The sequence below is a fragment of the Rana temporaria genome, chromosome 5 (assembly GCF_905171775.1).
Source record: "Rana temporaria chromosome 5, aRanTem1.1, whole genome shotgun sequence".
NCBI classification, from domain to species: domain Eukaryota; kingdom Metazoa; phylum Chordata; class Amphibia; order Anura; family Ranidae; genus Rana; species Rana temporaria.
Genome location: NC_053493.1, coordinates 107,055,391 through 107,077,185, shown reverse-complemented (window position 1 = coordinate 107,077,185; position 21,795 = coordinate 107,055,391). Strand labels below are relative to the sequence as shown.

Genomic DNA, 21,795 nt, shown 5'->3' with positions numbered 1-21,795 from the left:
GCCTCACCAGGGGACCCCGACCACGCCGACAGGAGAAGAGAAGAAAGAAGAGAGTAGAGAGGTGAGACAAGGAGGAGGAAGAAAGGGAAGGGGAGGGTTCGTAGGGCAAACCAGTAAACATCAGGAAGGGTGAGAGTCAAACTCTGTCGCCCGACCAAATAGTGCTCCAATCACCGGCCAGCCAGCCAGCACGGGGGTGGGTGCACCGTAGAAAGGGGGAGCAATGACTGCTCTCCGCCACAAACGGGGGATGTAAAGATTGCGTTTCATATGGATACGTGAAAGGAATAACATACAGTAACTTTAAATCAAGCATATTCCTAATAACAATAAGTAAAAAAAAACATAAATGATAACTTACATTACGTTTTCAGACTAAACCGAGGGTGTGTTTGGTTAACACTTGCAGTATACAATGTAAAATATATATAGCGTCAAATAGCAGAGGTTAAATACCTGATCCTAAACCTGGGTATTAAAATACCTCATTCTCTCAGGGGAACACTCAAGGGTGTAGCGGGGTAGGGAAGGGAGCATGGGCGAGGGAGGGTAAGGGAAGGTAAAGGAGGATATGGGATTTTGGGGGCTGGGAGAGGATCTAGGGAAGGTTAAGGTAAGTTGGGAAGGGTGGGGAAAGGAAGTTGGGGGGGGGAAGCATTATTTCCGAGACATAAGTCCCGTGGGGAGACATACTGTAGAGCATATAGTAGGAACCAGAAGGTTCCTGATGGTGAACCAAACAGCCACTAATAACTTTAAGACTGGAACTGTACCTGTCGTAATAGGGTTGTATATGTAACACACATAATGCATAGGTATATCTTAAAATGAACCTGCTAGGTGAGTGCAAAAATGTGTCATACCCACTCCAGGCCACAAAAAATCGCGGCCCGAGGCGAGCAGACCTAAAACTGAATGGGGAACATGCCTGAATACATATGTATATATTACAAAAAATAAAAATAAAAATTTAAAGGCATAAAAAAGAAAAAGAAAAAATGGTAGATAGCAAAAAAAATAGAGGACTGGACCTGAGCAACCCCTGCAGGATCCACAGGGTTGTAGTAGCCTCTCTCCGGGAGAATGGAGTGGAGAACCAATGCTGGCAGAGTCTCCTAGCTTCTGCTTGATCTTCCGCAAGTGGAACAGTGCAGGGCAACAAGCATCATCTGAAAATTAGTTCAGTTCGGCACTGGGGAAGAAAACAGGATACAACGAAAAAAAAGAAAAGGAAGGGGAGACCTGCAAGGAGAAAAAAAAATTGAAGTTTAAACAAGCCTCCTCAGCGAGGCGAATACAATTGACGGTCAGGAGCTCCATCTCTATGTGAGCGAGCAGGGGTCCCCTTGCGGACTGAGGAGGGACCCTGCTGTGCTCTCCTCGGGGTGAAGGAGTATGGATGGGTGGCATCGCGGGCAGGGGTGCGGGGCAAGTTAGTCTCTGATGACTGAGCAGGGACGGCAAGGTGGAGGGATTCCAAGAGGCGCTGCAAGGATTCAGGCGACGTGCAAGAGTGTTGTTGGCCTTGATGGGTGAATTGTAGGGCGAAGGGAAATCGCCAAGTGTACTTCAAGTGGTGCTGGATGAGAACCTGCAGCTGGGGTTTCATCGCCCGTCTCCTGGCGATGGTGAGGGGAGCCAGATCAGAGAAGAGCTGATAGGTATGGCCCTGGAACAGGAGGGTATCCTTGTTCCGTGCAGCAGCAAGCAATTGTTCTTTCGTGCGAAAGAAGTGTAGCTTGATGATAATGTCCCGGGGGGGGCCATCTTGTTGGCGGCGGGTTAGGGCTCTATGGATCCTGTCGAACTCTAGGCGTTCAATTGGGATGGAGGGTGCAAGCTCTTGGAACAAGGCTGTAGAGAAAGATTGCAGGTCATCTACAGTTTCAGGGATGTTGCGGATACGCAAATTGGACCTGCGCGAGCGGTTCTCGGCGTCTTCCAAACGAGAGAGAAGCGCGGCGTTCTCTTCACGGAGAGCCGCCTGCTCTTGGGCCTGTTCCTGGAGAGTTAGTTCAATGTCATCCACCCGAGATTCGAGGTCTGATGTTCGTTGACCAAGCTCTCTGATTTCCCGGGACAGCCTATTGGTGATCTGATCCGATGTGGATTTGAGCGCTTTGTGAAGCATGGCCTCCATATATTTAAAGAAGTCCCCTTGTGACATACCTGATGGCGGTATAGTAGAAGATTCACCGGGGTGTGCTTCGGTGTCTTCATCGTCCTCACTTTCAGTGCGGGTGGATCTGTCTGGTGAGGCCGCGAGCTGCTTAGCCAAGGCCTTCGCCGCCATTTTGGACGAGGCGCGGGCCAAGGCCTCCTTAATAGGTTTAGGCTTCGTTTTGCCTCGATGTCCGGTCAGGACCATCCCGGGAGGTGCCTGGTGATTACCGGAGAGGAGTGCTGGGAAGAATGGGGTCGCTAGGCGGTCCAGATCGTTAGTCAGAGCCCGTTGTAGTGGCGGGGAGTGCGGAGCTCTAGAAGGACACGTCTTCCATCACGAGCTTCGCGCATGCGCCTCATTCTAGAGTATATTCATTTAAAGTGTCAGTAAATCCAAACCTTTTTTAATATCATTGAATAAAAAATATATTGTCTAGTTGTTTGTTTAACCAATTCTTCTCACTTTTGTACACAATAACAATTGCCTATAAAATGACTAAAAACCATCAGAACATTATATGTATTCTAAATGCAGAGGCCCTGTAGAATAAAAAGATGATAGTTGCATTTTTGTACACCACCCTGTGTAATATGCTTCTGCAGTTTGCATGTTGACTCCAGCAGGCTGAATGGTGGGAATGCACTGATTTGCAAAAAAAAGCCACAAAAAATATTTTACAAAAACTTGAGAAGTCAGTGGCGGCTGGTGCTCAAATTTTTTTTGCCCATCAAATGCTCCCACGGTGCCATCAAATGCTGCCACTGTGCCCATCAAATGCTGCCACCGTGCCCATCAAATGCTGCCACTGTGCCCATAAAATGCAGCCACTGTGCCATCAAATGCTGCTACTGTGCCCATCAAACGCAGCCACTGTGTCAAATGCTGACACTGTGCCATCAAATGATGCCACTGTGCCCATCAAACGCTGCCACAGTGCCATCAAATGCTGCTACTGTGCCCATAAAACACAGTTACTGTGCTAAACGCTGCCACTGTGCCATCAAATGCTGCCATGGTGCCAAACGCTGCCACTGTACCATCAAATGCTGCCACTGTGCCCATCAAACGCTGCCACAGTGCTATCAAATGCTGCCACTGTGACCATAAAACACAGTTACTGTGCTAAACGCTGCCACTGTGCCATTAAATGCTGCCATGGTGCCATGGTGGCTGCGTTTGGCTTAGTGGCTGCGTTTTATGGGCACAGTTGTTGCATTTGATGGGCATTGTGCCCATCAAATGCTGACACTGTGCCCATCAAATGCAACAACTGTGCCCATCAAACGCAGCCACTGTGCCAAACGCTTCCACTGTGCTCATCATCAGGCACATCAGGCATAACTCTGCGTTGCAGTAACATATGCATCAGCATTCACATTACCACAAGCAGGGGTGTAAATGGGCCCTTAGTGTTATTATTCTAAAATCAATAATGAAAAAAACAAAGGAGGTTTGAATGATTTTCTCACAAATAACTGTATCCATAGTATAGCTAAATTATCTAAACATTTTATATTGAAAAGAGCAGGGAAAGGTAAAAGCCCTGGTCAAAATTTTATTTTACTTTGTCTTCTGTTTCCTATTTGGGAGGTAACACTTCATCTACTGTCCAGTAAACATAACAAGAAGTGAGAGATAGTGTATCCAAAGTAAGATAAATGCTCTATTAATTGTTACCACAGCAAATGTTACAATTGGAAGTTTTTGTTTCTACTTCTGTTTTGGTCAACATTCTAAAGTTTGAATTTTCTCAACCTTTTAGTTCTGTGCCAGTGGTCACCAGCCAGGACACATATAGAATAAGAATCTCCCTAGTAGTGACAAAGGCAGTAGTAAACATCTAACAGAACTTTTAACCCCACACAAATCTATGCCAAAAAGAAAATCCAAAATATATTGTCGGGAGAAGATGAATTTGTTTCCCCTTGAAAGCTTTAGTAAACATTTTCCATCTTCACTGCCCTTTGCATTGCTTTAGGTCAAAACACACAGGCCCGGATTCAGATACATTTTCGTATCTATCGGCGGGCGTAACGTATCTCAGATACATTACGCCGCCGTAACTTAGGGCGCAAGTTCCGTATTCAGAAAGAACTTGCGCCCTAAGTTAAGGCGGCGTAGCGTATGTGGTCCGGCGTAAGCCCGCGGAATTCAAATTATCCATGCAGTGGGCGTGTTGTATGGTAATGAAGGCTGACCCCACGTAAATGACGTTTTTGACTAACAGCGCATGCGCCATCCGTGAACGTATCCCAGTGCGCATGCTCCAAATTACGCCGCAAATAGGCAATGCTTTCGACGTGAACGTAACTTACATACAGCCTTATTCGAGAACGACTTACGCAAACAACGTAATCGGCGGAAAATTCGACGCTGGCCCGACGTCCATACTTAACATAGGATATGCCTCATATAGCAGGGGTAGCTTTACGCCGGAAAAAGCCTTACGTAAACGACGTAAAAAAATGCGCCGGGCGGACGTACGTTTCTGAATTGGCATATCTACCTAATTTGCATATTCCTCACGTAAATCTACGGAAGCACCACCTAGCAGCCAGCGTAAATATTCAGCCTAAGATACGACGGTGTAAGAGACTTACACCGGTCGGATCTTAGGGAAATCTATGCGTAACTGATTCTAAGAATCAGGCGCATAGATACGACCCTGCACACTCAGAGTTACGACGGCATATCCGGAGATACGCTGTCGTAACTCGTATCTGAATCCTGGCCCAAGTCTGTGAGAACCTTTTCTCCTGGAAGTGAGTGTGATTTTCTACCATAACTGTTCTGGTGGTATGTACTTAGAGAAAGAGTATTGGAAAATGTTTGCGCTGCAACTTTCAAAAATGTGCATGAGTCAAAAACATTACTATACATTTTATATTTTATATTCCCAACCATACCGCTGCCTGTTGTACATTTGGTCTTTGAAATTCTTACAGATTTTCTGTTTGCTACAGAAATTTCCACTTAAATTTTACAGACCATCACAGACCTCTGATTGACCTTATCTGTTTTTAATCAATTTAATTTAATTAATTGTTGATGTGTCCAAAGCCTACTGTGTGACATAACATGTAATATTTTTTTTTATGCAGGGCATGATTGAATATGGCATGACCAAAATAGTCAAATTTAAATCTTGTGAAACATCCTTAAATTGACGATAGAAGAATTATGTAATATCATTTCAAAATAAATAAAGCATTTTGACAGTTTTAGGCCTCTGATTAAAATATAATCATTCATTGATACGCGTGGGGATTAGGGTAGACATTTTTATTAGGAGATTTTTTCTAGAACACCAGCTGTAAAAAAAAGCTGATATATTTTTGCTGTCTCTAAATGAATGTGTTACACTAGATCAGCTTTGGCTAAACACTTTGTTTGCTATTTCCAATAGCATATGTAGTATGTTTAGACAGGAAATGAGGGTGTGGGCTCATTAATCATATATTACATATTTAAAGCTTTATAGAATTTTTTAAATTTTACATTTTATTAGTCTATTTCAGGTTTCCTACTGTAATATACTTAAAATAAACCTATATTAACCCAAATATGTGGGATGCCATTGCTGACCTTGTTAAAGGTCTAGCTTCTTGACTTTCTTTGACTTTCTTGCTAATATACATTATAAGCATTTAGCAAGTGAAATTATCACTCCTGATCTAGATACATGTTCCAGGTCAATCATTCAGAAAGGTTTAAAGCCATTGGATACACAAACATGATCGCAAGGCAACTAGTATTTATAGAAATAGAGTTATATGGCGGCAACTCATATATTTCACTCAACAAAGGGGCCAAAAACAAAAATGTAATATATTGTAGCTTACAAATGCTTAGATGTCAAGTAATTGCAGGAGCAGAATTGACCATGCAGTGGTGGTGTGTGCAGAAGTGTGCACAGGGAGGTAGCTGGGAGTGCAGAAATGTGATTTGGTGCCTGGGGGATAAGTACATAAATGTGTATGACTTCAACAGAAGAGTAGAATATTGCACATCAGTTTAGTGGTAATAAATGCAGAACTGCACCTCAGTGTAGTGGCAGGCTTGCAGAAACACAGGGCCATATTCTCAGAGAAGTTACGATGGAGTATCTCAGGATACTCCATCGTAACTCCCTTTTTTGGCCAGTGTATCTATGCTCCTGATTCTCAGAATCATTTTTGCATAGATACACTTAAGATCCGCCATCTGTAAGTCACTTAAACTGGCGGATCTTAAATGCAATGACGCCGGCCGCCGCTAGATGGCATTTACGTGAAGGAGTCATTTGCATATGCAAATGATCCTTCTACGCCGATTCCCAAACGAGTTCGCGTCGCGTAACCGTCGCTAACGTCGTTTGCGTAAGCGGAAACTTACCCCTGCTATATGAGGGGTAAGTTTCCGCAAGTCTCGCGTAGGCCATGTTACGGATGGCGTCGGGTCCCCGTCGTGTTTTTTCGTCGGATACGTCGTTTACGTAAGTCGTTCTTGAATACGACTTTACGTCAATGACGCACATGTCGGCGTCATTGACGTTTTCCGCCGAGAACTGGAGCATGCGCACTGGGCTTTTTGCAGCCCGGCGCATGCCCAGTTCTTTTGCATCGGGGGCGCGCTTCATTTGAATAGAAGCCGCCCCCTTGGAGATCCGCCAGGCTACGCCGGGACACTTACACTCCGCTGTCCCAAGTTATGGAGCAAGTGGTTGGGGAATACAACACCTGCTCCAGTAAGTTGGGACAGCGGAGTGTAAGTGCCCTAAGCGAAGCAGGCGGAGATTCTTTCAGAATATGGCCCACAATCACTACCATACTAAAAGACCATAGAAATTTCAACAGGCACAGAATCAGTACAGTACAAAACAGATTATAGCGCACACATGCAAAAATGACATTTATCCTGCAAGGCTAGTTAAAAACACCTGAACATATTCAAAAATACGGGGGTTTGGTCACACTATATAGTCATATAGTGCTAAGCCCACTTACTGCGACAAAGTACCCCGAATTAGTGGGTCCTACCCTAGTAATAGAATGAAAGAACCTGGGTCTCAACCATGGGAGATATACTCCTCTATGTGGGAGAACTGAAGGGTTTCTTCCTATACACTGGTGGCCACTAATGTGAGGTAATGAAGAGGGGGAGGGGTGCTCCAGCCAAGAGACCTGGTCAGGGTCTATACAAAATACAAAAAGATACTTGGTGGGCACACCCTAAAAATGCTATACATCTAAGCTGGTGCTGCTATAAGACCAAATACAGTACAAAACAGATTATAGCGCACACATGCAAAAATGACATTTATCCTGCAAGGCTAGTTAAAAACACCTGAACATATTCAAAAATACGGGGGTTTGGTCACACTATATAGTCATATAGTGCTAAGCCCACTTACTGCGACAAAGTACCCCGAATTAGTGGGTCCTACCCTAGTAATAGAATGAAAGAACCTGGGTCTCAACCATGGGAGATATACTCCTCTATGTGGGAGAACTGAAGGGTTTCTTCCTATACACTGGTGGCCACTAATGTGAGGTAATGAAGAGGGGGAGGGGTGCTCCAGCCAAGAGACCTGGTCAGGGTCTATACAAAATACAAAAAGATACTTGGTGGGCACACCCTAAAAATGCTATACATCTAAGCTGGTGCTGCTATAAGACCAAATACAGTACAAAACAGATTATAGCGCACACATGCAAAAATGACATTTATCCTGCAAGGCTAGTTAAAAACACCTGAACATATTCAAAAATACGGGGGTTTGGTCACACTATATAGTCATATAGTGCTAAGCCCACTTACTGCGACAAAGTACCCCGAATTAGTGGGTCCTACCCTAGTAATAGAATGAAAGAACCTGGGTCTCAACCATGGGAGATATACTCCTCTATGTGGGAGAACTGAAGGGTTTCTTCCTATACACTGGTGGCCACTAATGTGAGGTAATGAAGAGGGGGAGGGGTGCTCCAGCCAAGAGACCTGGTCAGGGTCTATACAAAATACAAAAAGATACTTGGTGGGCACACCCTAAAAATGCTATACATCTAAGCTGGTGCTGCTATAAGACCAAATACAGTACAAAACAGATTATAGCGCACACATGCAAAAATGACATTTATCCTGCAAGGCTAGTTAAAAACACCTGAACATATTCAAAAATACGGGGGTTTGGTCACACTATATAGTCATATAGTGCTAAGCCCACTTACTGCGACAAAGTACCCCGAATTAGTGGGTCCTACCCTAGTAATAGAATGAAAGAACCTGGGTCTCAACCATGGGAGATATACTCCTCTATGTGGGAGAACTGAAGGGTTTCTTCCTATACACTGGTGGCCACTAATGTGAGGTAATGAAGAGGGGGAGGGGTGCTCCAGCCAAGAGACCTGGTCAGGGTCTATACAAAATGCCCACCAAGTATCTTTTTGTATTTTGTATAGACCCTGACCAGGTCTCTTGGCTGGAGCACCCCTCCCCCTCTTCATTACCTCACATTAGTGGCCACCAGTGTATAGGAAGAAACCCTTCAGTTCTCCCACATAGAGGAGTATATCTCCCATGGTTGAGACCCAGGTTCTTTCATTCTATTACTAGGGTATGACCCACTAATTCGGGGTACTTTGTCGCAGTAAGTGGGCTTAGCACTATATGACTATATAGTGTGACCAAACCCCCGTATTTTTGAATATGTTCAGGTGTTTTTAACTAGCCTTGCAGGATAAATGTCATTTTTGCATGTGTGCGCTATAATCTGTTTTGTACTGTATTTGGTCTTATAGCAGCACCAGCTTAGATGTATAGCATTTTTAGGGTGTGCCCACCAAGTATCTTTTTGTATTTTACAGAATCAGTACAGACGCCAAAAATATGTCCACACACAATGGAAGCAGTATTGTACTGGCACACCAGTGCCTGCAGACACAAAATCATTATGTTTATCATTTAACTGGTGAAAACCTTTTCTATTATAAGCAATGATAGCAGACACAATGTTGTAGTAGCAAATATTGTAATCCATTATGTTTAATTGAACAGCTTAGGTTTTTACAATTCACTATTATATTCATAAGCTTAGACAAGACCTAATAGATGATGCTTATTCTGAACATTAATGTCTGATTCAAATGTAATAAGCAGTATTTATGAACAGTTCTTTTTTTTTTTAATTATGCTGTAGCTTTGGCGAAAACTGTGCCTCTTTTTTTTTTTATCACATTATATGCAATAGTAGTTTATGCAAAGTGCATGATGATGATATTGTCAGGTAGTGTTGATCCATGAAACGTTCCAGTTTATTTATTTAGAAATGGAAAAACTTCAGTGTAAAAACACATCATAGTTTATGACCAAAATATTCTAGCTCAGTGATGTGTGTTTATTGAGGCATGTTCTCACATAGTCAGGTGTCCTGTTTTTGTTGTATATTAACCGGACCAATATGCTGCTAAATGACCCAAGGGGTTTTTACAATTCGGCACTGCGTCGCTTTAACAGACAATTGCGCGGTCGTGCGACGTGGCTCCAAAACAAAATTGGCGTCCTTTTTCCCCCACAAATAGACCTTTCTTTTGATGGTATTTGATCACCTCTGCGGTTTTTATTTTTTGCGCTATAAACAAAAATAGAGCGGCAATTTTGAAAAAATGCAATATTTTTAGCTTTTTGCTATAATAAAAATCCCCCAAAAACATATATAATTTTTTTTTCCTCAGTTTAGGCCGATACGTATTCTTCTACCTATTTTTGGTAAAAAAAAATCGCAATAAGCGTTTATCGATTGGTTTGCGCAAAATTTATAGCGTTTACAAAATAGAGGATAGTTTTATTATTTTTATTTTTTTTACTACTAATGGCGGCGATCAGTGATTTTTTTCGTGACTGCGACATTATGGCGGACACTTCGGACAATTTTGACACATTATTGGGACCATTGTCATTTTCACAGCAAAAAATGCATTTAAATTGCATTGTTTATTGTGAAAATTACAGTTGCAGTTTGGGAGTTAACCACAGGGGGTGCTGTAGGAGTTAGGGTTCACCTAGTGTGTGTTTACAACTGTAGGGGGGTGTGGCTGTAGGACTGACGTCATCGATCGAGTCTCCCTATAAAAGGGATCACTCGATCGATGCAGCCGCTACAGTGAAGCACGGGGAAGCCGTGTTTACATACGTCTCTCCCCGTTCTTCAGATCCAGGGAGCGATCGCGATGGGGTGGCTATAAACGAATAGCCGCGCCGTCGTCCCGGATTGTTCCCCGCGGGAATCTGACCGCCGCATGTAGCGGGGGGGTCCCGATCGGACCCCCGACCCACGTCTAGGCAGGGACGTACAGGTACGCCAATGTGCCTGTACGTGCCATTCTGCCGACGTACATATACATGCGGCGGTCTGGAAGTGGTTAACAGATATGATTTAATTTAAGTAATAGTTTTTTTTAAATGTATATATTTTTAATTTCAAAAACTTAGCCAAAACTACTTAAAAACATAACATTACATGTTTCATCATTCCTGGCTTGCTCACAAGTATAGGGAAGGGCTCAAAAGCTCAAAAGATCTTATTGCTTCTATAAGTCTGCTAGTTCTTTGTAGAACAAGGTTTAAATAAAAAAATAAAAAAGGTATATAAAGTTACAAGTGTATTTTGGCACATTTTTCAAATGTGCTTGATTTAGATTTTTGCAGGAATGGCAGATTTTGCTATTTCAATGCATCAATATGAAGCTGTTTCCAGCAGTTCCACAAATGGATTTCAAAGTATATCCAAGTCTACACAAAAAAAAAAACATTTCTTTTTCTAGAAGGCCTCATTAGTAATTGCTTGGGGACAACTTATTTAGATGTGTTCCACAAAGAAGTGAATGCAAGACATTTTTCATCCAGGGTGTACAGTGCTTTAAAAAGAAGGTAATTTTCTGCCTCAGTGAGAATGTTGAGACATCTGAAACAAATAACAAAGCCAACCAGTGTATCCATTCCACTTAGCCGCTTCTAGAAAGCATCTTGTTTCTTTTGTTCCTACAAGTACCATCTGATCTCAGTGTATTGTTTTTGAATTCTTGTTTTGCCCCTCTTTACCTCAGTGCCGGTTCACACAGGGGCAACTTACAAAGCAACTTAAAGTTGCCTCCAGGACAGGCAACTTCGGCTGTGGCCAATCACAGAATAATCAGCTCTGTGGGAGGGAGTGGGTTTGCCTTAGTAAACTATTTTCTTTTCCTGTAAAGTTGCTTCAGTTAAGATGTGATCCGACTTTGGAGGCAACTTCCATTGAAATTTATGGGTACAAGTTGCCTAGAAGTCGCCTTGAAGTAGTACAGGAACCTTTTCTGAAGTCGAAGTGACTTCAGTAGTGTACATTATGACGGCTCTCATTCACTTCACTTCAATTTCTCATGTCGCGCGACTTGGGGTGACACAAGTCGGATCCCAAGTCGCGGTAGTGTGAACCGGCACTTAAATGGCCAACACAATATAAATACATGCATTACTGTCTTTCCATCACATTTCTAAGAACTGAATAGATACATTAACCATCCCAATCTTGCCTTCAACAATGGAGTGTTTGGTGCCTCCCAAAACTAAGCACTGTTTAGGTAACATGCAAACTAGAGTTGTCCCGATACCGATACTAGTATCGGTATCGGGACCGATACTGAACATTTGCACGAGTACTTGTACTCGCGCAAATGCTCCCGATGCTTCGCCCGATACTTTTTTTTCAGAGCGAGAGCAGGCGGAGGGCGGGTGGAGAGGGGGCGGAGAGCAGAGCAGTGCAGTCCTCTAAGAGAAAGCCAAACCCCCCCCCACCGCCGTCGTCTAGTTGATAAGCGCGGGGAACAATACAGCTTTCATTTGAATAGCTGTGTTTTCCCCCGCCACGCCTCATCATATATAGCCCCTCCCCCTTGTCCGGGCACTTTGATAGACAGATCACCCGTCCCTGGATTGGATGGGTGATCTGTCTATCAAAGTGCCCAGACAAGGGGGAGGGGCTATATATGACGAGGCGTGGTGGGGGAACACACAGCTATTAAAATGAAAGCTGTAATGTTCCCCACGCTGATCAACTAGGCGACGGGGGGGGCTTGGCTTTCTCTTTGGGGACATGGCTGCATTTGTGGGGGACATAGCTGCATTTGTGGGGGACATTGCTTCATTTGTGGGGGACATGGCAGCATTTGTGGGGGGCATGGCTGAATTTGTGGGGGGCATGGCTGCATTTGTGGGGGACATTGCTGCATTTGTGGGGACATGGCTGCATTTGTGGGGGACATGGCTGCATTTGTGGGGACATTGTTGCATTTGTGGGGACATTGTTGCATTTGTGGGGACATGGCTGCATTTGTGGGGACATGGTTGCATTTGTGGGGATATGGCTGCATTTGTAGGGGACATGGCTGCATTTGTGGGGACATTGCTGCATTTGTGGGGACATTGCTGCATTTGTGGGGACATGGCTGCATTTGTGGGGGACATGGCTGCATTTGTGGGGACATTGCTGCATTTGTGGGGACATGGCTGCATTTGTGGGGACATGGCTTCATTTGGGGACACGCCTGCATTTGGGGACACCTTTAAAAAAAAGTATCGGTATTCGGTATCGGCGAGTACATGAAAAAAAGTATCGTACTTGTACTCGGTCCTAAAAAAGTGGTATCGGGACAACCCTAATGCAAACCCTTTTACGAGTAATGACTTTTGTAAAGTGGTTGCTTCTAGTTCTCTCTGTAAACATTCTACATGAATGGAAGCAGAAGACTCTTGCAAGACAGTCAGGGGAGCAGTAGGCAGATATTGGGAGATGTAGAGAATTTCTAACTGTTGTGCAACATTCTGTATGCAGGATTTAATGTGCTCGCTGTGTGGCTATTGCCAGTCCCTTTGGAATCTTATAGTCCCTGTCTCCTGGAGTAGTATGCCTTGTGAAGTGACATTATTGGTGTATCATACAGTATTTATACTGTACATAATCTAAAATACTATATTATAAAATGGTGTTATTTAAGTTTTAGATAGTAGAAAAATAGTAAACTTGTATTGTAACAAGCATCTTCATGTAAAATATGTTTTAAATGTAATGCAAAGTGTAGAATTAAAAGCAGGGAAAATTCTAACACAAGACTCAAACACGTAAAATATTTAATACTTAAAAATGAAGTGTTCCCTAGCTCATGTTAATATTACGCTAAAGATCCAATTGAGTATAAGTGTTAAATTAAGTGCTTTAAAGCTTTGTCCAAAGTACAAGTATATTAATGGTAATTATTGTTGATCACTGGACTCTAATTAAAATGCCTATAGGACAGATGACTAATCAAATCAAGTGCTCTTTTAATTACAAATTTGTGTTCCCCTTAAGCCAAAAGAAAAACATTCTGTACTACCAACTAGCAGTTAGTCTTATAAAGTGGTTGGAACGGATCATTTTGGCACGTGTGCTACACATCTACTGGAAGTTACAGAAGTTAAGACTCACCCGTTGAATGAATACTTGCCTAAACAGTTTATTTCAGAAAACATTTAAAAATAATCTCCATCCACACCCTGCTATCTCCTGCTGCCTCATGTGCACACAAAAACCTTACTGCAACATTATGAAAATATGAACAGCAACACTGTCCCTGCAAGGTCAATGAGCACGTTACAGAATGCTGATATGCACTGAACAGTGGAGAAGAACTCAAGTTTTTAATTTCCACCAACAGTGCATATTTGTCCACTACTAAATATCAGTATAGCTGCATATATTTTACCCTGTGTAAGATAACGCTACTTAAATCCATATCCGTACACCACTGGGGGCCTTTGAGGATTGAGTACACTGGCATAGATCATGTGTGTTATGAAGTCTTAAAAGTTATAGCACTGTCATATGTTTTTGTTTTTGTTGAATTGTGGAAGCCTCTATACAGTATATGTTCATACAGACATTAGCATTTTTATTATTATGTGTGGAAGTAGTGTAACACCAGTGTTACCCACTTTAAATATGACCATACTGTCACTGTGATCAGTAAAAAATAAATGTAGATCAGCACATACCATAAGCTGCCAACCAGGCAGAGAGGCAGTTCCATAATGAAAACACAACAGCTGAAGAAAAGCAGAGATAATAATATGGACGCAGGGTAAGATGTGGGATAGTTCACACAGCAGCAACAGCAGGCCGTGTGAAGGAGGGGATGCAGGTGATAGCATGGAGAGGTGAGTTTACATCCCAAAGAACAAATGGAGAGTAGTGCAGGCCAGGTGCTACCAGTCAGGTATGTAAGCCAAACAGGACTGAAAGCAGCCTGACATAGGCTTGACATTGCAAATGTTTAGAACAGGTTAAACATATATTTTTCCTGATAAGTTATCTTCATAGTCTTCAAGTCAATTATGTTACATGGAAACCTGGTCACCCAAATATATGGTGCATAAGAACTGTTTTGCAGAAAAATTGGAGCAGGGGCTTTGGACTGATCTATCCGAATCTGAAATATTTGGCTGTAACAGAAGGCATTTTTTTTCAGAATGCCCTAAAGAAGTGGCACAATGTTGAGTGTCTACAGGCAACTGTGAAGCATAGTGTAGGTTCCTTGCAGGTCTAAGGCTGTATTTCTGCATATGCCTTGGGGTATTTGGTCAGCATGAATAGTCTCATTGATGCTAAAAAGCACAGACAAGCATCTATCCACCATACCGTACCATCAGGCATCTGATCACAAATTAATTATTCAATAGTACAATGACCCAAATATAAAGCCATGGTGATAAAGAACTATCTTCAGTGAAAAGAATTATGTGTATAACAAGTCCTGGAAGAAATCTAATGGCTCGCACAGAGCCCTCATCTCAATATCTTTAAATTTGTCTGGGATTACTTAAAGAGACAGAAGCAACTGAGACAACCTTAAAGGGGTTTTAAAGGGGTTGTAAAGGTAAAACATGTTTTCCCTAAATAGCTTCCTTTACCTTAGTGCAGTCCTCCTTCACTTACCAAATCCTTTGATTTTGCTTTTAAATGTCTTTATTTATTTTGAGAAATCCTCACTTCCTGTTTTTCTGTCTGTAGCTACACACAGTAATGCAAGGCTTTCTCCCTGGGGTGGAGAAAGCCTCTTGAGGGAGGAGGGGGCGAGCAGCCAAGTCAGGACACTCTCTACTTTGCAGAGAGAGAGAAAGGAGCTGTGTGTTAGTGAGCATCCTGACACTCCTGCTCGCCCCCTCAGGAGGCTTTCTCCACACCAGGGAGAAAGCCTTCCATTACGGTGGTGAGTTACAGACAGAAGAACAGGAAGTGAGGATTTCTCAGAAGAAATAAGGACATTTAAAAGCAAAATCGAAGGATGAGGTAAGTGAAGGAGGACTGCACTAAGATAAAGGAAGCTATTTAGGGAATATTTGTTTTACCTTTACAACCCCTTTAACCCACATAACAACTGTGTTTAGTTACCCTAAATGTATTGATGTTGTTTTTTTAAAATGTAGGGCAAACATAACAAATTTTGATTTAGGTTTTATCTTTGTATGCACTTTATAGGTCGGTAAGTGATAAAAGCTATTCATTGCATTAATTGTGAAAGCAGCTCCTTTTTACAGCATTTTTTTTAACAAGTGCCTACAACTTTTGCACAATTCTGTATATATTTATATAACTTGAAGGTAGTATAGTGTCTTGTCATATGTGCTTTATGTGCATAATTCAATTTATTTCTACCTCTGCCTGTCAGGACTTACTAATAAGAGATAGTTACAATGTTTATGGTTTTTAGAATATATAGACTGTCATGATCTTCTGACATTCGACCATTACATGCTGTAAACACATATAAAAATGGCAAATAATGGTAGTTTCCCATTTAACAGACTGTTTTGTTTACTTTCAGAAATTGCCCCAGGAATCCCAGCAATATCAGCAAGTACAACATTAGAAATAAGAAAAATCAGTGTTATGACAACGGAGAACACCTCAAAGGTTGACAATAAAATCACTCTGTTAACTAGCAACAGCATATGCCCTTCAGGAGAGACTGAGGAGGAAAAAGCTAAACGACTTCTTTACTGTTCACTATGCAAAGTCGCTGTCAACTCTGCCTCACAGCTGGAGGCTCACAACACTGGTAAGAGACTGCAATTTCCTCACTGCCTCTGTAGCCATGCAATTACCATGTAATCTAAGTAGATGGAGTCAAAGGTGACTGAAGTGTGGACAGGGAGCTGGTAGATTACATAGACTCCATTAGTTACAAATACATGCCTTCATGAAACTCTAGAGCATAGAATAAACACTGTAAACACAACAAAAAAAGGCATGATATAATATGTATTCATTTAAATTATTCTATAAATCACATTTACAAATTTAGACTTTTTTTGATGAATATATTAATATAAATAAAATAATCCCATGCATGTAATAAAAACCTATTGGATATGCAATATATTTTCCAATCAAAAGATCATTTAAAGGGATTCATACGTTCTTATATTGTATCTGTGTTATATTAATTGATTTGTATGTGTCAATGAATGACTTTGAAGCTATTTATTGTGTTTTTTCAAATTATTCTAAACTGCAATTTTTTTCTTGTGCATAATGTCACCTTGATGCCCAATGTCCTTCTTGTAAACAGTAAATAATCTATAAGCTACATAGCCACTTGTCAGGTGTTTGCATTAGGATTTTTTACCTATATTGAAGATCAGTTGATCTTCTGAGATATGAATTTATTTCTTGAATTTATTTCTTAACTTTTATTGATGGCAGGAAAGGGCTCCGGTGCCCTCCGCCGCTTATTGGGTCCGCTCTGCTCTGTGGCATGGAGTTGAGTGAGGGGAAGCTGGCCCCCACCCAGCTCCATACCATTGCAGGGCGGAAGTGATGTCAAACCGTCACTTATGCCCATAGCTCTTAAAGGGAAATTTTTTCAAATTATATATAATGTATATTTTTTATTTCATTTTAGTGTAAATAGGAGATCTGAGGTCTTTTTGACCCCAGATCTCATATTTAAGAGGTCCTGTCATGCTTTTTTTTCTATTACAGGGGATGTTTACATTTCTTGTAATAGGAATAAAAGTGACACTTTTTTTTTTTTAAAAGAACAGTGTAAAAATAAAAAAATTTAAGTAAAATAAATAAGAAAAAAAAAGGAAATGGTGTTCAAACCACACATGTGAGGTGGAATTGGGAAAAATCCTGGACTGCCACACTCTGTTAAACAACGTCTTTATTGGATAAAATCAGATCAAAACATAATCCAAAACGGTGCAGTCAAGATGAAAATACTTTTTGAACTTGACTGCACCATTTTGGATTATGTTTTCATCTGATTTTATCCAATAAAGACGTCGTTTAACAGAGTGTGGCAGTCCAGGATTTTTTCCAATTCCATGTACCTGTGCAGAGCCAGCACCTTTCGGTTTCAGTAGGATGGAAGCAATTCGAGGGGTCAGTAGCTTTTTAGAGCGGTATCATTCCTTCATTTCACACATGTGAGGTATTGCCACGATTGTTAGAGTGAGAAAAATAATTCTGGCCCTAGACCTCCTTTGTAACTCAAAACGTGCAACCTGTAGAATTTTTTAAACATCGCCTATGGAGATTTTTAAGGCTAAAAGTTTGTCACAATTTTGAAGAGTGACATGTTGGGTATCAATTTACTCGGTGTAACATCATCTTTTACAATATAAAAAAAAATTGGGCTAACTTCACTGTTGTCTTATTTTTTTATTTAAAAAAAGTGTATGTTTTAAAAAAAAGTGCGCTTGTAAGAGCACTGTGCAAATACGGTGTGACAGAAAGTATTGCAACGGCCTCCATTTTATTCTATAGGATGTTATAAAAAAATATATACTGTTTGGGGGTTCAAAATAATTTTCTCAAAACAAGGCTCTGTCCTTAAGTGGTAAAGCAATTGTAGCAGGTAGCCAGCAGCTTAAGATGTAAGCATATATCTCCCATTTCAGGTTTACCAGATGGGCTATGGGCTATAAAGCTAGAAACGTTGGCTTATTTGTACAAGCATATGTACACCCACCACACACCAAGTGACAATGGCTAGTGCTGCACCACTACCCAATACCTATGCGACAAAATAAAAGCCTCCAACCAAAATGTACTCCAAATCCCCAAAACCAGGTACAAGTCCAAAGGATAAAGAAGATTTGCTGTCCAAGGCCCTCAACTTTGGAACACTTTGCCAACCTCTATTCGGTTGGAGGAGAACCACTTGGCCTTTAGGAGAAAGATCAAAACCCACCTCTTCTGAGCTCAAGGGAGAAGTGGTCAAACAAGCGCCCAGAGGCGATTCAGTTCGCATGTGTAGCGCTATATAAATTTTTCACTCACTCACATTGTTCAGTAAAGCACCCAGCATTGCATTGTGTGATAAAATCAGGAGTGTGCCTAATGGCAATTGAGATGTGGATAGCAAAGAATTGATAGATGTTGTTGTAAGGGGTAGGTAACTCCAGATTTTGGTGTTAGCTCACTGCTACTGCTCTTTTATAGTTTAATTTGTTTTGCTTTGAAGGAAAGTCCACTTTGTTAAAGTAATAACATATATTTGCTACATAAGCTATTTTGTAAAATTATGCTTTAAAAAAAATGAACTTTCCATTGAAATTTTCTATAATTTTCTAAAACTTTTAGATATTGGGTCTATCCACTATAAGAAACATGTTGGTTCATTATTTTTCTCAGAAGTTTGCACTGAGATGCAAGAGTTTCTTTTTCCGTAAGAAACTCTCAAAGGCCCCTTCTTTTCTAATGAGATGCAAACACTGCAGCTTTCCTAATTAGAAAGCTAAGCTTTCCTTAGGCGGCTAAAATGAAGGCAAACCTTCCTATTTAGAAATCACTTGTGAAAGGACCATGTGAAACCAACACCTACTCCATCAGAACAGAAAATAGTAGAAATCTGCAAAAAAAGTTTGCTAAATCCTTTGCAATGTATATTGATTCCCTATAGGGAATTATGTTTTCCACAGGAGAAAAAAACAGAGTTATGCCCTGTACACACAATCGGAATTTCCGATGGTATAAAATCCGATGGAATTTCCAGTCGGAATTCCATTCAAGCTGTCTTGCATACACACTGTCAGACCAAATTCTGACCGTCCAAAACTCGGTGACATAAAAGACTGCGACGAGCTGAGAAAAATTAAGTTCAATGCTTCCGAGCATGAGTCGACTTGATTCTGAGCATGCATAGTTTTTTCTCCGTCGGAGTTCCACACAGACGATCGGAATTTCCGATAGGAAAAAATATGTTCTAATTCTAAATTCTGACAAAAAAAGTGCGATGGGGCACACACACGGTCGGAATATCTGATGAAAAAAATCCGTCTGACTTTTTTCATCGGAAATTTCAATCTTGTGTACGCGGCATTACACTTTAAAGCACTATTATTGTTGTTTACTGTATAGCCATTTGCCTTGCCTGACTGAAAGTGAAAATGTTACATTGACAAAGATCTGCAGTCGAACAAAATTGATTTTCCTGATAACCTCGATTACAACTGATGGGTTTCTGCCTTGTCTGAGAATACAGTGGTTGCTGTGTTTTAGCATTTAGTAATGGCAGATTTCCCCAGAGAAAGTCCTCAACATTCTATTAGTTGGAGGAAGTGGGGAATTGTATTAAACTCCTAACCTCACCTTTAAGTAATATCTGACTTTTTTGTTGTAAATGCTCTGTTTCATCATCTTAAAAGGAAGAGGGACATTGCAGCTTCCAGGATCTCATACACAAGGACTTGGACAGCAATACCAAACACATCATTAATAATTCTAAATTCAGCTTGAGGCCTATTTAAGGAGTAAATTACATGTCTTCGCTGCCAAAATTATTTCTTTTAACCATACCAAAAGTTCTGCTTAAGTGAAAAAGATCTGTAATAAGCTTGAATTTTTCCTTTAGCTTTACAACATCTTTCTTTTATTTGGATTATATGCTGAATTGCATTCAACATCTATAACATTTAAACATTTCTGGGTATTTACCTCATAGAGAAGTGAAATTAATTCTAATGAACTTCTGAAAATCAGTAATTCCAGTATTTTTAGGTAGAAAATACTGTTAAGTATTACTAATTAAAGACACGTAGTGAAAAATAAATCTAAAATATATTGATGTTTAACCACTTGCTGACTGGACTATAGCAAAATTATGGCTACAGTCCAGTTCTGGGAGGGCGTCATATGACGTCCTCCTGTGATCGTGTCCCAACGTGCTCTGTAAATGCTTTGTCCTTCGGACACAACTGATCACAGGTCGGGGTAAAGAGCCAATCACAGCGGCTCTTAACCTCATGATCAGCTGTGTCCAATAACAGCTGATCAGGATGTAAGCACACTTGCCGTTTATCCGCATTCCTTTTCTCACGCTGTCATAATGTGAAAGGGGATATCTGCACTGATAATAAGGGTACTGTGTCCTAATTATTACTGCAGCCCTAACAGTGCCCATCAGTGCTTCCTTTCAGTACCAATCAGAACCCATCAGTGATGACAATCAGTGCCTGTCAGTGCTGACAATCAGTGCCTGTCAGTGCTGCAAATCAGTGTCAATCAATGCTGACAATCAGTGCCCTCCAGTTCTGCAAATCAGTGCCAATCACTGCTGTCAATTATTGCCCATCAGTGTTGCCTATTAGTGCCCATCAGTGCTGCTTATCAGTGCCGCCTATCAGTGCCCTTCAGTGCTGACTATTAGTGTCAATCAGTGCTGCCTATCAGTGCAGCCTCATTAGTGCATTTTCATCAGTGCCCACCAGTACTGCCTCATCAGTGCCCATCAGTGCAGCCTATCAATGCCCATCAGTGTCACCTCAGCAGTGCAGACTATTAGTGCTAATCAGTGCACATCAGTGAAGGATAAAAAATACCCGTTTCCAAAATTTTAAGCTGAAAATTGGCCTGGGCAGCAAGGCGGTAAATGTGCCCAGTAGCAAAGTGGTTAAAACTAACTAGGTATTCACTTTAGATAGAGTGGGGAAAAGGTTAAAACTCCTGTTATATTTGTATTGCTATCTTTGTCCCTGCTGTGGAGAGTCACCTTTCTATTTGTCCTGGTGACCTTCATCACTGGTTCAAAAAGTGATACGATATCTTCTTAAATGTTTCAGTTGTCACTGGAACAGGAGATGAGGAGAAATCTTCCAATGGGGACACTTAATCTGGTGACAGCTGTCTACAAGGGTATTTTCCTTCATTTTTGAGAGATTGCATTCAACGTCTATAACATTTAAACATTTCCTTTACACCTTTTGCCTGTGTTTCCTTTACAGTGCATCCAGAAACCATTCACAGTGCTTCACTTTTTCCATATTTTACAACCTTACTCTAAAATAGATTAAATTCATTATGTTCCTCAACATTTTACAAACAATACCCTATAATGACAATGTGAAAGAAGTTTGTTTTAAATCTTTGCAAATTTATGAAAAGTAAAAAAAAATCACATGTAAATAAATATTCACAGCCTTTGCTTAATACTTTGTTGAAGCACCTTTGGCACCAATTAGAGCCTCAAGTCTTTTTGAGTATGATGCTACAAGCTTGGCACACATATTTTTGGTCAGTTTCTCCCATTCTTCTTTGCAGGACCTCTCAAGATCCATCAGGTTGGATGGGGTGCATT

At 41.2% G+C, this 21,795-nt stretch overlaps 1 protein-coding gene across 3 annotated transcripts in view; it reads left to right on the top strand.

The window, feature by feature from the left end:
- Positions 1-21,795, top strand: part of ZNF385D (zinc finger protein 385D) — a 428,248-nt gene that overhangs the window by 372,565 nt on the left and 33,888 nt on the right. For all 3 annotated transcript variants that reach the window (XM_040352986.1, XM_040352987.1, XM_040352985.1), the window contains one exon: positions 16,036-16,269. In XM_040352986.1, the coding sequence (XP_040208920.1) occupies positions 16,036-16,269 (234 nt within the window). The remainder of the gene's footprint in view (positions 1-16,035; positions 16,270-21,795) is intronic.